The 16,265-nt window shown below is 43.0% G+C and overlaps 4 protein-coding genes across 6 annotated transcripts in view; 2 read left to right on the top strand and 2 right to left on the bottom strand.

The window, feature by feature from the left end:
* LOC127605710 (uncharacterized) overlaps positions 1–16,265 on the top strand; it is a 284,213-nt gene that overhangs the window by 9,453 nt on the left and 258,495 nt on the right. The window lies entirely within an intron of this gene.
* Positions 1,537–5,135, bottom strand: fkbp2 (FKBP prolyl isomerase 2). The gene is made up of 2 exons (XM_052073518.1): positions 4,591–5,135; positions 1,537–1,745 (listed from the first exon to the last, which is right to left on the bottom strand). The coding sequence occupies exon 1, from the start codon at positions 5,031–5,033 to the stop codon at positions 4,617–4,619; it is 417 nt and encodes a 138-aa protein (XP_051929478.1). The 5' UTR covers positions 5,034–5,135; the 3' UTR covers positions 1,537–1,745; positions 4,591–4,616.
* ncbp2as2 (NCBP2 antisense 2 (head to head)) lies at positions 6,396–7,407 on the top strand. The gene is given in 2 exon segments (XM_052073523.1): positions 6,396–6,824; positions 6,827–7,407. Coding segments are annotated over 2 exon segments (258 nt in total). The 5' UTR covers positions 6,396–6,671; the 3' UTR covers positions 6,932–7,407.
* The window catches only part of meltf (melanotransferrin), an 11,537-nt gene continuing 5,369 nt past the window's right edge, over positions 10,098–16,265 (bottom strand). For all 3 annotated transcript variants that reach the window (XM_052073398.1, XM_052073399.1, XM_052073400.1), the window contains 9 exons: positions 13,363–13,525; positions 12,880–13,025; positions 12,683–12,779; positions 12,411–12,605; positions 12,130–12,283; positions 11,701–11,768; positions 11,436–11,623; positions 10,983–11,175; positions 10,098–10,874 (listed from right to left, as the gene is read on the bottom strand). In XM_052073398.1, coding sequence (XP_051929358.1) covers positions 10,813–10,874; positions 10,983–11,175; positions 11,436–11,623; positions 11,701–11,768; positions 12,130–12,283; positions 12,411–12,605; positions 12,683–12,779; positions 12,880–13,025; positions 13,363–13,525 — 1,266 coding nt within the window. In that variant the 3' untranslated portion in view covers positions 10,098–10,812. The remainder of the gene's footprint in view (positions 10,875–10,982; positions 11,176–11,435; positions 11,624–11,700; positions 11,769–12,129; positions 12,284–12,410; positions 12,606–12,682; positions 12,780–12,879; positions 13,026–13,362; positions 13,526–16,265) is intronic.

Raw genomic sequence — 16,265 nt, 5'->3', positions numbered from 1 at the left:
CAAACTCGCAACGTTTTCGCTATATTTAGTGAGTTTTCCAACCAATCTAGCACTTGCAACTATTTTTCCAAAATGGAAAATTGCAAAAATGAAAACAGTGGTCCTAATGTAAGCAACGTCCTACTTTCTGCACAGTGGAAGATAGAGGATTTAGCGTGATAATACTGTACGGCTGCCACAGGTGTCAAACTCTGGTTCAGGAGAAGTGTCAGCAAGCTCTGCAGGAGCTTGATAACGATCCTAATCACATTTGAATCAGGTATGTTGGAAACATCTCAAACATGAAGGACAGCAGCCCTCATGGACCCGAGTTTGGCATGTGTTCCATGCAAATATAGTTTCATAGGCTGTACATATTGGGTGTATTATTTTCTCACTTTATATCACTGAGTCAACAATTAGTGTAGTGGTACACTCGCCTGACTTAAGTTCCCACTCGTTGAGGATGTAGGTGTGAATGGTTGTCTGTCTCCATGTGTGCCCTAGGACTGACAGGCGACCAGTTTTAGATGTAGTCTGCCTTCCACCCAAAGTCAGCGGTGATTGGCTCTAGCACCCCCCCCCCCCCCCCGCCACAAGCCTGTTCAGGGTAAACGGTGATGAACATGGATGGATGTATAAAACTGAAATATTACACGTCCCAATTATTTGTATATTTGAATCATGACCTTTAGTGCACAAAATGTAATTAGTGAAGTTGAAAGATGTCATTTTAATAAGTGCTTATAATTCTGTTTAAATATTCATTCATTCATTTTCCGAACCGCTTCATCCTCACAAGGGCCGCAGGGGTTGCTGGAGCCTATCCCAGCTGTTTTTGGGCAGTAGGCAGGGCACACCCTGAATCGGTTGCCAGCCAATCACAGGGCACACAGAGATGAACAAAACATCCACACCCACACCAAGGTTCAAGAGAGTGTTCAATCGGCCTGCCATGCATGTTTTTGGAATGTGGGAGGAAACCGGAGTACCCGGAGAAAACCCACACAGGCCCGGGGAGAACATGCAAACTCCACACAGGGATGCCAGAGCTGGAATTGAACCCGGTACCTCTGCACTGTGAAGTCAACGTGATAACCACTGGACCACTGTTTAAGTATTGTATTTCCTATTTATAATACCACATCCAAGCATGGAACAATTTAGCATGTTGAGGTTAGCATGTTAACTTGGCCCTCAGATAGCATTAGTTTCTGGTGTGGCACCTTTGCAAAAAATAAAATAAAAATGTACACGCTTGGGGTTGACGATTAATTGGCATTTTGGCCTTAACAACAACGATGCCATGCTGAAACGACCAGATTGTCAGTCAGTGAGCATAGAAAACACTGAGTGGTCTACAACTGGCTATGAGCACACACGTCAAGAGTTATATTGTAGATTTTGCAACCAAACAAAACATTTTTTTTTCTAAATGTAATTTTTTTATCATCAGTTTACAAATAAAGTCAACAACATCTGATATGATTTGTTGCCTATTGTCACAGTAAGTGGAATCATCATCTGTTTGTACTTAAAGACAAATATTCCTGCTGATAACGGAAAAATAAAAATGTGTATTTATTTGGAATGCTGCAGTTTTTGTCTTTATTGTTGCGTTTTAGTTCTTATTTTAGCAACCTGGATCCTGTAAAACAGGACATTATGCATCAGTAGTAGCTCTGCTGCTGGAAGAGTCCCATCCCAAATTTGTCATGTCTTCTTCACTGATGTCCCTAGTGGTCTCCAATCACAAGGAGCATCACCTAGAAATGGAAAGAAGCAACATTAGGTTACTGAACAATCCATGTATGTCATAGTTACATCAATTCATCATGAGGCACATACAATGTATCCATACATTTTCACATAATCCAACTTCAGAATCAGAATCATCTTTATTGGCCAAGTGTGAAGAACACACAAGGAATTTGTCTCCGGTACTACACGCTGCACAAGTATCATCATAAACAAGGACGTGACAAATAAGGAAGGACATTCCGTAAGGCGTAGAAAAAAGGTAGTGTGTTTCCGGTAACCCGACTGACCGAGAATTTCTACGTCGAATGAAAAATTTTACGGTCTGCATTTTTTTTCTCAAACAACCCTCTACATTTTTGTGTAGAGGGTTTACATCGGTGCAAACTCTCGCGATATTCAAGTTGAGCCCGTGCATCGTTTGCCCTGTCGTCCGTCAACAACATTGTAACATGGCGGCGGCCACGATCTGCGACGACAGTTTAAACTGTGTTTTTTATGTTAGTTGCATGCTCGCAATGTAATGTTAAGAAAATAGCATATATCTATATCTATCGAGAGAGAGAGATATGGCGGCCCGGTAGCCCGTTAGCACGTCGACTTCACAGTGCAGAATTCCAGCTCCGGCCTTCCTGTGTGGAGTTTGCATGTTCTCCCCGGCCTGCGTGGGTTTTCTCCGGGTACTCCGGTTTCCTCCCACATTCCAAAAACATGCATGGCAGGCCGATTGGTCACTCTAAATTGTCCCTACGTGTGGGTGTGGCCGTGCATGGTTGTTCGTCTCTGTGTGCCCTGTGATTGGCTGGCAACCAGTTTGGGGTGTCCCCTGCCTAATGCCCGAAGACAGCTGGGATAGGCTCCAGCACCCCCCGCGACCCTAGTGAGGATAAAGCGGTTCTGAAGATGAATAAATGAAATAGCAATAATGTTAAGAAAATAGCATCCATTGATGTATCGAAAAAAATCAGCGAACCATTTGATGAACACCACGGGCCGAGTAAACACCGAGGGCGGGGGAGGACGTCGGGGGAGGACGTCAGTGGAGGCGGCGGCGCCCCCCCCCCCCCCCCCCCCGAGTCCGGAGCTAGGAGAAAACCAAACAGGTGGCGACGGAGCGGCGGGTTCAATGTCTTCTTGTTTTATGGTTATTTTGTTTAAATTTTTGATGAAAAAAAAAAAACTTTGTCCGACCTACCAACCCTATGCTGAAATTTCATGTTACCGGAAACGCACTACATTTTTTGTTTGGCCTAATGCAGGGATGTCCAAACTTTTTGCCAAGGGGGCCAGATTTTATGTGGTAAAATGTCGGGGGGCCGACCTTGGCTGACATTCTTTACATTGAACAACAATATTGTTCAACAAATTTTAGTAAGCCAGTCCGTTTCACATTTCCATTTATATTTTAATTTCAACAATCTTAAGAATTTTTTTTGGTTCATTTGAAACAGGTATATCACATGCAACTGCTTATTCACTTGACTTTTTCTTAAACAGAAGTCTCCAGAGTGCAAATTGATTGATTTGAAACATAAAATGTATCACCATGACTTTTCAATAGTCACAAAACCTTTGACTCGAACAACAGGGAAATGAACAAGCAATACACATATCCACAACTGCAAGGATCATTTGAAATATGACATCAGTCAATATAAACACGGAGTGATGTCTTGTTAACTCGTGAGTGATGCCCTCTAGTGTCTAAATGCTATTACTCATTTAGTGAATGCTATTACTCATTTAGCCACTAGAGGGAAGCAGTACTCTATGAAACATCACTCCCCAGTCTACGAGACCTCAGTCAATGCAACACGTGTTCCATTGCGCCCAACCTGCGGGCCAGACGGCACTGATTTTATGACAGGGGCCGAGGGCCGGATGAAATTCGACCGCGGGCCGGTTTTGGCCCGCGGGCCGGACTTTGGACATGCCTGGCCTAATGTAATTGTACCGTTGTGTGGTGGTACCACCCAGTGACAACTGTGAGACAATGTACAACATATCAATTTGAGCTAAAGTAATCAGTGGTGGATTACAATACAACTTTATTATATCACACCCTTATTCCAAAATTGTATTCATTTTTGTCCCATGATGACAAAGTCACTTTCTGTAGGCACAGTAAAACCACTTTAGTCCCCCGCTAAATAAAACAGTGTCAACATGGTTGTTTGTGGATTTGTTTTTATTTGGGCATCAAATCATTCTGTATAGATTGTTTTCACTTTACAGAGATCTCGCAAGCCTTTCTTTCACCAAATACCTTCTAAACTGAAATTGAACAACAGCATTTATATTTGGTTGGCACCATTTTCTGACCTTTGATTTCAAATTCAGTTGTTTAAAAAAATATACAATGATGAAATGCAGAGAAAATTGTGTCTGTTGTACAGTAATGGGGTGGTCATTATACCTGAACATGAATTTCAGTGACCACAGTAATTTAAAACAAAAAAGCAGGATCAACTCAACACTTGAGTGTTTAACTACCAAAATGTGAATTGCTGAGCCAGTTGATTGAAAAATAGTCAATCGATGTGGTTTAATGTTACCATGACCATCTGAATTAAAATGAACAAAATATCAGTTCAGTTCAATTCAGTCAAGGTTAATTTTTGTTTCTGTTACAGAATGATTTGTGGCATCAACAGTCAAGTCCGTCAGTCAAAATAGAGTTCTAAAGTAGTGAAAGTAAGCCGGATTGGTTGATTTTAATGCATTGAACCCATAAATACAAAAATATTAAAAAAATTAACTAAAAGATACACCAAGATATATGCCTTTATAGGTCATTTGATCGCCATGCCCCTACAGACACAACCTTGGAAACCTTGAGTTCCGATAACTTACTAGGACCTCTGATCATCCCTCTTTCATCAAAGTTCGGATCTCCTCTCGATGCTGACCAGCTCAACCTCAAAGATCAAAGTGGCACCCCCGGGGATCTTCGGCGGCGCTCCTCGGTCTCCGTAGCCCAGCTCGGCGGGGATGACCAGCTTCCTCTTTTCTCCCTCGCACATCCCGAGCAGGCCCTGGTCCCAACCTTTGATCACTTGACCGCTTCCCAGTGTGAAGGTGAAGGGTCGGCCGCTGGGAATGCTGCTGTCAAACTCGGTGCCGTCCTCCAGCTTGCCAGTGTAGTGCATGTTTAGCACGTCTCCGTTGCGTGATCTCACGGAGCAGTTGTCCACTCGCTTCTTGATGCCAATCTGCAGCTTCTTCTTCTCGGATCCGCGGACTAACATCGGGCTGAACGAAAGCGCCGTCATCGCCAACAGTAGAAGAACCCGCATGACTGGAGTCGTCTTTGTTTTTGAACCTTCGGTTGCTTACACAGTTGAGTCAGCACATAAATGAGTGTGTTCAATGAAGAAGGAAACGGAAGTCGCAATTTTCTGAAATGACTACCGCTCTTCATATAGAGCGCCGCCTTTTGAATAGGAGTAGACCTGCAATTAAAATTATATACACATACAGTACCTTTCAATGTGGAAAGAATGATGCAAGTCGCAAGGCAAGTCGCTGATACAACCTGTCGTTTTTTTAAGAAACAAAAAAAGCAATAACACACATTCATAGGAGTTGCTGTTAGCCACAACTCACGCCAATGCGCTCCACACTCAGATTAACTAACGGAGTAGTGATGTGTCGATCGCGAACGAGCCGGCTCTTTGAAGTGAACGATGGGAGCTGGCTCCTCATTGGGAGCCGGAAGGGGAGGGTCTTACACACGCACACACACACGCACACACACACGCACACTCACACGCACACACACACACGCACACACTCACACACACGCACACACACACACACACACACACACACACACACAAAGCTAAAACCTAATCTCTCTTCGTGGCAACAGGTGAAACAGGTCTCTAAAAGGACTTTTGCTGTTCATCTCTCTCTCTCCCTCCCTTCCTCCCTCCCTCTTATTACAACAGCATATATATTATAACAAATTTAATAAGTAAGAGCAACAAGTCTGGAGAATAATAGTAGAAGAATGATCGCTCCTCTCTCTCAACTCCAACTTTTTGTTTGTCTCCTTAATGACAGCGGGAGGGTTTTGCCTTTTCCAGCCAGTCCGACTCGGCTTTGAGAAGGTAACACCCAACGACCTCAGGGGTGGCCCGCGGTTTTTTTCCCCTCAAAATAACTCGCCGGTGAAATAAGCTAAGATAAGCTAAGATAAGCTAAGATAAGATAAGATATTTTTTATTTGACCCACACTGGGGAAATTTACAGCCTCCAGCAGCAAGAATGTTGTAGAAAGAAAATGTGAACATTTGAAAATGTTAATACTTCCAGAGATTTACAGAAACAAAGTGTCGCCTATTGATATTAACCGTTTAATATCATGTTCAATTATTGTGATAATTATTGTCAGAATTCTTTATGATCGATGACTTCACAAAGATAAACCACATAAATCAAGGGAATTTTATCAGTTTTATCAAACTGGTATCCCTTCGCATTCATCGTTTTCGGAGAAGTAGCTCTCACTTTCAAAATAGTTGGTGACCCCTGCTGTATTGTAAGTACACTGTATAAGCAAACGCAGTAATCATTATTGATCACTAGATGGCAATAATTCAGCATTGTCACTTTGCAAACCCCCGATAATACGAAAAAGAAGAAGAACCGGAAGTCCAAACATGGGCTCGTTTGTCACCTGATCTCTGACGTGCTACAGGCGGACGACACTGGCACCTTTAGAACTGAAGTAAGTCACCTCTGTTACCACCGTTTTGAACAAGAGCACGGTAGTCGTCCACCAATTGATTCGGATCTCAAACTAACATAGAATATTGTTTTAATTTCAGAGATATACTGTCTCGGGGGATTGTCAAGCTCCACTTCCCCTGCTAAGCTAAACTAAACCGTCGACTAGCTCACTCGAGCGTCGCGGAGGAGACCGTAAAAAAATGCTGTCTCGAATGTTGCTGTCGCTGCTCAACAACCTCCGCGTCGTCGAGAAGCTAGCGGAGTCTCGTCCGATCCGTAGGGCAGCGCAGATCACAGCCTACGCCATCACCAAGGCTCAGATAGTCGGCCGGGACGCCTCGCAACGAGCCTTGCGGTCAAAGACGCTGCGGCAGGTCCGAGAAGAGACAGGTCGAGTGCCCGACGGCGTGGAGGAAGTCGGCAGGCGACTCAAGAGAGTCGGAGAGACGTTCGTCAATGAAGTCAAGGATGGGTGGAAAGATGGATCAAGACAGGTTAAGAAATAATCCCTCAACCTGAATGATGAACTGAAATCAACTTGGAAAATTCAATGTCATCTCTTTGTGGCAACACTGCAGACATTTTATCTAAGTGTGGCTGCGGGGTGCACACAGACGTGCCGTAAAAGTTCTGTCAAAACTGATTGAACTCCAACCATGGAGCATTTTGATGCACGTGGAAAAATGGACGTGGAAAAACACTCACACTGACATCACGATCCAGACGCGTGTTTGTGCGCCTGTGTAATTTGCATATACTGTACAAGTGTGGTGGCTGCCAGCAACACGAACTGACTTTTTCTTTCAGCCAAATCAATGTGGCACGAATATTAGGCCATTGTAAATGAGTATCATTTTAAGGTACAGTATATGACGATAATATTAGGTTTATGGAGATGATTTACTGTTGTGGCGAGATTAAAGTCATTGCAATTGATGTGTGGTAATCCATTTTCAGTATAAACACAGTTTGTCAAAGATGTGATGGGTTGTTGAAAAAAGGATCACAACTAAATGTTTTACTTAACAGAGCACCTGCCGTAACATGTAACCAAGTGGTTAGCACGGCTGTCTCACTAGGCTGAGGGTTGGGGGTTTGAATCTCGGCTTTGGCCTTCCTCAGTGGAGTACTGTACTTCAGTTATGTTCTGATAGTTATGATATTCGAAACCAGGCGTGTCAAAGTCTTTTTCGTTGGAAGGGCACTACAGTCCACACCAAAAGTATTGAAATGGTAAGATCAATTCTTTTGTTTTTGTTGTGTGGACTGAAGAGAGAGAAAATGTCAAGAGAAAAATCTCAAAACACAATCGGTATCCTTCATAAACCAAGGATCTCCGAAATACGAAATTGCAATACAATGTATAATACATGTTACTCACGATTCCTGCCTTATCTGACATATTGTGTGGAGATATGGGGTATTACAAAAAAAAAATAAAATAATACTCAGTCTACCTTAAAGCTACAAAAAAGAGCGACAGGAATGATTAGCCTTTCACAATATATAGATTAGACTATTGACTCTGTTATTCATCAAATTCTGAGTTGAATTCAAAACAGCACAAATAACGTCCACAGCATACAATAACCAAATTTGTCACGATAAACAAGCTGTTCAAAATCAGAGAAAGTTATTATAATTTAAGGGGCGCAATCAGTTAAAAAAATCAATGACAAGAACAAACCTACAAAAAATACCTGTCTGTGCTCAAGCTGTTAATTTATGGAATGATTATGAAACAATTGAAAAGGTGTGCAACCGTTGCTGTGTTTAAAAAAATACAGTATGACAAAAACATACATCTGGTTAAAAAACAAGAAAAACTGCACCAAATCAATTTTTTAAGGGTCTTCAGGTTTAATTTACGATTACATTATCAGCACAGGGGGGCCCGATGGTCCAATGCTTAGCACATCAACCTCACAGTGGTTGTGGTCTTGATCCTGGCTTCGGCCTTCCTGTGTTGAGTTTGCATGTTCTCCCCGGGCCTGCGTGGGTTTTCCCCAGGTACTACGGTTTCCCACCATATTCCAAAAACATGCATGGCAGGCTGTTTGAACACTCGAAATTGTCCCTATGTGTGAGTGTGGGTTCAAATGGTTGTTTGTCTGTGTGTGCCCTGCGATTTGCTGGCAACCGGTTCAGGGTGTCCCCCGCCTACTGCCTGAACGCGGCTGGGATGGGCTCCAGCAGCGTGTGAGGATGAAGCGGATCGGAAAATGGATGGATGGATTATCAGCACACGTCAGTGATGTACAGCGAGGTTGACAACTTGTTACTTCTTCGCGACTTCTTCCCTCGCGTCAGATCGGAAACTATGAATCCAAAATATAAAATTAGCTTCTATTCCAATTTTGACCATTAAAATACAAGAATGTCTCAAATTTATCAAAATCAAAAGGATGCTAACTAAGCTAAAAGCTATGATGGACAGTCCCTCCCACACCCACCAGCCCGCCCTGACAGCACTAGGTAGCTCCTTTAACCAGAGACTGTTACACCCGCGCTGCAAGAAGGAGAGATACCGACGCTCGTTCCTACCGACTGCTGTCAGGCTGCTGAATAAAAATAATAACAATAATAATAATAATAAGGCGGCCCGGTAGTCCAGTGGTTAGCACGTGGGCTTCACAGTGCAGAGGTACCGGGTTCGATTCCAGCTCCGGCCTCCCTGTGTGGAGTTTGCATGTTCTCCCCCGGGCCTGCGTGGGTTTTCTCCGGGTGCTCCGGTTTCCTCCCACATTCCAAAAACATGCGTGGCAGGCTGATTGAACACTCTAAATTGTCCCTAGGTGTGAGTGTGAGTGCGAATGGTTGTTCGTTTCTGTGTGCCCTGCGATTGGCTGGCAACCGATTCAGGGTGTCCCCCGCCTACTGCCCGGAGACAGCTGGTATAGGCTCCAGCACCCCCCGCGACCCTAGTGAGGATCAAGCGGTTCGGAAGATGAATGAATGATGAATGAATAATAATAATAATTAAATGATGTGAAAAACAATTGTAAACAGCACTGCGCTTTATCCATTTTGTATTTATATTGCGCTTAATTGAACAGTGTTTGGTTTTTTTCTTCTTTCTACCCACATTCTTGCTGCTGTAGGCTGTAAATTTCCCCAGTGTGGGACAAATAAAGCATATCTTATCAAATAAGGTCAAAAAATAATTTTTGAAATATTTTTTTCTGATAAAAAAAAAAAATTAATTGATCCACCACTGTTCAACAATGTGACAGCAACACACCTGATTCAAATAATCGGTATCTTTCTAATGCTGCTTCATACCAGTCGGAAGTCAGTCCAGTGTGTATCCGCCTCTCGCCAAAAGTCAAACAAGCACTAGCTATCCTGTTGACCCAACCTGGGTCAAGCAACAAAGAAGATGGAAAGTCGAATTTGTATCCTGTTGACCCAACCTGGGTCAAACAACAAAGAAAATGGAAAGTCGAATTTGTTTGTGCCTTCTATGATTATATGTTCCAATCTGGTTCAGAGTACATATCCAGTCTTTCTCTTAAATCTTTGTTACGTGCAATCATTGTACAGCGCTGGACTTGAACGAAGTTCACTCTGGCTGTATCTATCAAACATGTACCGCTACGTGATACGAAAAACATGACACAAATGCCTTTTGATGCATTAAGAATTTATTGTAACAAGAGACACAACACATCTGGCTAAGATACTTAATACCCGTGCAGACTCACTGGCCTGGCAACTAAATATTAGTTACGTTTCATCATTTCACACTGAAATAAAATCTATGTTCAGAAGAAAGAATGCACTAATTTTCGACAGCATGAGTCAGTACATATACACTGATATGGCATCTGAACATCATATAAAAATAAATCTCTGGGTTTAAGAAAATACACATCAATGTAGTTCTGATCGACAAAAGACCATGGATTGAGAATCACAAAAGAGAAAATCTACAAAGGGTGTTTCAATTTGGTTAAAACTAATTCTGTTTAGCTGGAATGTTTATTTGCATTGCGGTACCTATTGCCACGTCGTGTGGGGGTTCAGTTATTTAGGCGAAGACCACTTCTGTAAGATAAATAGTGATGGATAATTCGAAACTATCCCTGAAGCTACTGTAGAAAAAAAACTAAACATCGAGGCCTAACTGCTCTGATATGGCAGAGCCACCTGGGTGTAAACAAGGTGGTATAGACAAACTCATTTTCTTTTTCATTTTTGGCCCCATAAAAACATTTGAAAAGGTTTACATCAGTGGGAAGAGGGATATATTTTTTTCACAAATGCTATGTGATGGAGGGATTAGGACAAGAGAACAAGGTGAGGGAAGGGAGCGAGAGAAGAAGTTGCGTATGCTGACTTTTAGATGGCTGTCAACACAGAGCAGAGCAGCGCTACGGTGACCAACAACAGCGAGGAAATCACTACAAGACACGGAACAGGTCACATGATAAATTCATCTCATTACACTCGTAACTATGCCATTTTAAGACATCAAAATTAAATATTATCGTCGCAAGCAATGTGTTTACCTGCACACGATGCATTACACTCCATGTTGATAAGTGAGTCTAAGTAGTTCTGGCCCAGCCACTCCTGGTAGGTCTTTCTGTCACCTACCCCCACTAGGCGTATGGTGGAGTCTTTAAAGATAAGATCTGTGCCCCTGTATTCCTGCGAGTCGAACATCCGGAACTCTGTACCCGTGTCGCTGCCAAAATATGTCTGTAAAAAAAAAATTAAAATAAACAGGATGGACAGTGGGGCTTGTAGTAGTGCTCAGCAAAAGCCCACACAAGCTTGGGTAGAAAATGGAAGCTCCACGTCAGACAACACAGAATTTAAAAAAGAAAAAAAATCTCTATTCCTATTCCTCCCTTGTGACAGTTGAACTCCCTTGAAGTGTCATTCAGAGTTGCACTGTAAATTGCAGTTAAGAGACTCCCTTGAGAAAATGAAATATTTCAACCTTTATTCTCTCGTACCTGTGCATTGTCCAGGAGCCCATAGATTGCGTGGATGTTGGTGTCAGGCCGCACCATAACGGCATGGGAGGGAACGCGCGCCAGATGACAGTATTTATACTGAGTGACCTCGGCTTTGGTGCTATGCGGACAAAGCAGCTGGAAGTCTTTGGACTGGAGATCTCTGGCCCAAATTTCATCAGAGTTCCCTGGATAACCACACAAAAGCTTCAGGTGAGGATTAATTTAAAATATAACATTTGTTTGAAAAAGATTCTGCTTATACCATCAGTATTTTGGAACACAGTTGAATGCTTGATGAAAGCCACATCTCCACCACCTGTTGCCAGACACCTATGTGGAACAGATTATTCTTATTATTTTCAAAATGAGGCTTTTTAGGCTTAAGAACCTAAAATTCTTTCTATCCCTTATTCTCATTATAGTTCCTCACACCTACGGGGAATTTAGAATCATCTTTGAACCCATCATGAAAGTTTTTGGAAAGTGGGGGGAAGTCGGAGTACCCGGAGAAAACTCCCGCAAGCACGGAAACATGGTGCAAAATTCACACAGGAGGACATGAGCGGACATTCGAACCTGAAGCAGACATGCTCAACCACTATAATCACCGTGTAGAACCATCATTCGATGATAGGGAAGAAAATCAAATGTATCGATTAAGAAGCGGATTTGGTATGATTTTTTTTTTTACCTGAAGGCACCGTCGTATCCATCGTACAGGTCCTTTCCTTTCTCACATTTGTTATGCCCCAAGATGTCTCCAGTACACAAGCCACACAGGTTGGTCGGGAAACTGGGCTGATTCGCACCTGGTACACAACTCTGCTTGAAAAACCCACCCACCGCTATGTACCATTTGGGGGAGAATAAGAACAATATTCAGAGACTTTTTTCACATGGCGTGAGATGATTTGTGCAAAATGAGCTGTTTCGTGAAGTCCACCAGCTCTTACTTCTTTTACGGACACTGACCTTGGGCTATTTGACAATGTTGAGGGCTGATCAGGCCTTTCTCTATCAGGGTTGATACAGGAACGTTCCAACCAGCTGTGCGCCCCAATCCTGTGTGACAGGACTGAAGGCCTTTCAGATCATCAAGACTCCTGATGCCATAGTTACTCTTTTTCACCACCGCAACCGCATAATAGTTGGAGCCATCCCGATCCGCTGGAAGAACGTAAAACATTGTTAATTTGTGTTGTAGCTTGGCGATGTCTTCTGGCTTCATTCTGTCTTCTTTGAACCTGTGTAGCTCTCTCCAGTCGCGGGTACCAAGCCATAGTCCTTGCCAGCCGTAAATATATAACCTCCATCCAGAGTGATGGCATCAGCCTCCTTGTTCTGAGAAGGAAGTGATACAGGTACAAGTTTGTGATTAGAATTCAGACATTTGGAAGTCCGTTTTAAAATGACAAAAATGTTGCTAATTTCAACACCTTACCTTTATTTTCTCCATGCAGTCTGTCACAGAGTCGCCGTAGATACAGTTGACAGACGGAGTAAGCCCTTTCTTTTGAAAGGCCGAGCCCATCGCAGCACATTTCTGCTGCTCGCCCGTCGACAGCACACACCACCGCAATGGGCTTTCTATTGATACATCGACAGGTAAACAGGTAGGTAGATAGGCACATACTGTGGAATCTTTTATTTATTTATTTGTTTTTAAGACATGGGCAATATAGTTACGTCACTGGAGGTAGTCTCTTCACTTATCACCTAATTTTGAAACATATACTGTATATTTTTTGTCACCCCCTCTCCCCAAAGCAGCGACAGAAAACAGTAAAACACGCATGCAGAGTTAAACTTTTGATGGTGAACTGCAATTTCATCGAGACATTTAATTTCCCGACTTGTTACGGCTCCTGTCAGTCATGGCAAGCACATATGTGTGTAAATGGATACAAACAAAAGCCATCGGTACCTGGAGGTTTACAGTCCATGGCACTCATGGCATTATGATAGAGCTGACCCATCCATTTCTTCGGGTCGTCATACTTGGTGCTCTGAAACGTGACAGAGGACTCCGAAAAGAGCAGGGTTCCTTCACCATAAGGCTTGGAGGAAAACATGTTGAATCCAGACTCCTGCAGATAGGAAGCACGAATGAATAATATTGTGTCAAATGTCCTGTAGGGATGTGAATCTCAGCACTGAGGACGATTCGATACACATCACGATCCACTGCCAGCGATGCGAGACTTAAACGATACATGGAATTTTCTGGCGATACGATGCGATACGTTTCACCGTCGTCACGATGCGATACGATTCGATACACATTAAGTTCAAATCAATGCGATCCGATACGATACAATGCAATTTGTTGCGATATTGTGCAATTAAACATGATGCAAATAAGCAAAGAAAAAAAGCTTTTAAAAAGATGGAATTCAGTATGGTATTACAAAAAGGATACCACTTTATTCCTTATGAAGAGTAGAACTTGTAAAACAACTTATTTAAGCCCTTTCACAATTGGGTTTTGTGCAAAGAAAATGTAAACAATTTGACACCTGAGACTCACAGCTGTTGCTATAGTGTAAACACAAACAGACTCTCACTGAGTGTCTTATATGAAATATTCATATTCATATATATATATTCATATATATATATATATATATATATATATATATATATATATATATATATATATATATATATATATATATATATATATATATACACAGTATATGAATCTATAGCGCAAGATGTCCACCCATCCACTGTAAGTGCAACTCTTTGCGCACTGTTCAGCGACACAGTAATCTCACTTCTCACTTTGTTGTACACATCGGGAATATGTTTGTAAGTGAACACAGACCTGTCTGGTATTTTATACCTGGGTTCCAAAACGTGCACGAGCTGTCTGAAACCCTCGTTGTCCACCACGCTAAGGCTGGAGGTCTTTGCATATGAAATAAGCAGTGGCCTTAGTTATAGCCATTGCGCGGTCACAGTGAGTTGCAAGGAGACTCCCAAAATAAGAGGCAATTTTTTTCTGATCCTGACCTGGTTTACCAAGAGTTTCTCCGGTGTCCGACGAGGAACTGGGCGGGGAAGCGGGAGGGAAACTTGTCGGTGATCTGGTGCCATCGGTTTAAGTGGGTCTGCATATTTGTGGTGCTGCCGTTGTATGGCTTCTTAGTGCGACATTCCTTGCAAATTACGGAGGTTTTATCAAGCTTTCCGTCTTTCTTTTCGAAGCCGTAGTATTTCCAAACATAAGATTTGAATGTTGCGGCTGCATTAAATATAGTAGTTTCCTTGCTGCTGCGTGCGGTAACTTCCATAATGTTTCGCTCGTTGTGTACTGGACTGTATGTGACGCACGGCTACCGTCCGTATTCAACACAAAACGCAAAGCAATGATGGTGCATTCATTGCGCCTAGGAAAGGGCAGATATGTGACGTTTAACATGAATAAAACGGCGATTGAATCGGATTTTACCGATACCCATCAATGCATCGTGATGAATCGCGATTTCACCGATACCCATCAATGCATCGTGATGAATCGCGATTTCACCCGTCAATCACGTCGTACCCAGTGAATGAGCCGATGCACTCGGATCGCGTACGTGCGCATCGATGTATCGATTAATATCGATTATTTTCCACACCCTTAATGTCCTGATGAATCACCATTATTCAGGAATACACACGAAAGCAAAGTGGGCCGCGGAGGCAATGTGGGTTGGCCTTGGCAGTTTGTGCGAATGTACATGTATTTGTATTCTGATTTTTCAGTACAACACTGATGCATCCCAACTTCCCGCATGGAACATATTACAAAGTGGGTAAGGGACTGGAAATATTACTCACTTTAGTAAGCAAGCATAGTGCAGCGCGGCTTTTGGCTTGCAGATGTATGTAGTCAGATGCTTTTGGCACTGTCGTCAAATTCATTTGAAACAGCGTTTCAAAATATACTGTATGTAATATACAACATGTTGTCCAGGGCGGCCTGCTGTTCCAGTGGTTCACGCATAGACTTCACAGTCCAGAGGTCGTGGGTTCAATCCCTGCTCTAGCCTCACTGTGGGGAGTTTGCATGTTCTTCCCTGGCCTGCGTGGGTTTTCTCCGGGTCCTCCGGTTTCCTCCCACATTCCAAAAACATGCATGGCAGGCTGATTGGACGCTCTAAATTGTCCCTGGGTGTCAGTGTGAGCATGGGTGGTTGTTTGTCCCTGTGTGCCCTGCAATTGGCTGGCAACCGGTTCAGAGTGTCCCCCGCCTACGGCCCGAACACAGCTTGGAAAGCCTCCAGCACCCCCCCCCCCCCCGCACTTTACTTTTTCAAATTTCATAAAGGTGGGTCACGACTGTATCAACAGGTAGATAGATGCGGGCCCCACGGTGACAACAGTTAAGAACCACTGCCCTTATAAAAACTGGACTATTTTCCTAACCCGCTTACTGGGTAGGTGCTGATAATATTGTAAATCACCTAGCAATTTGGCTAATGGGCTAACCCCTCCTGAAAGAGGAAAATCCGCAAAGTAGGTACCCCCTGACCCCCCGTACAGGTATATGTACGTGTGTTTGAGTATATATAATATTTATAAGGCCAAATTTAATGTTATACATGCATGTAGACGTACATGTCTGGAGTAGTTAACATTACTGTACTTAATGCTATATACTAATAAAAAAAAATAATAATCCTCGTCTCACCCCTCGGGTGGTGTCCGTCCCTCATTCAGCTCGGGTCCTCTACAAGAGGCCAGGAAGCTTGAGGGTTCTGCACAGTATCCTTGCTGTTCCCAGCACTGGACTGAGATGTCCGATGTTGTTCCCGGGATCTGTTGCAACCACTCATC

The sequence above is a fragment of the Hippocampus zosterae genome, chromosome 8 (assembly GCF_025434085.1).
Source record: "Hippocampus zosterae strain Florida chromosome 8, ASM2543408v3, whole genome shotgun sequence".
Taxonomy (NCBI): Eukaryota; Metazoa; Chordata; class Actinopteri; order Syngnathiformes; family Syngnathidae; genus Hippocampus; species Hippocampus zosterae.
This window is presented reverse-complemented; position numbering and strand designations above follow the sequence as displayed.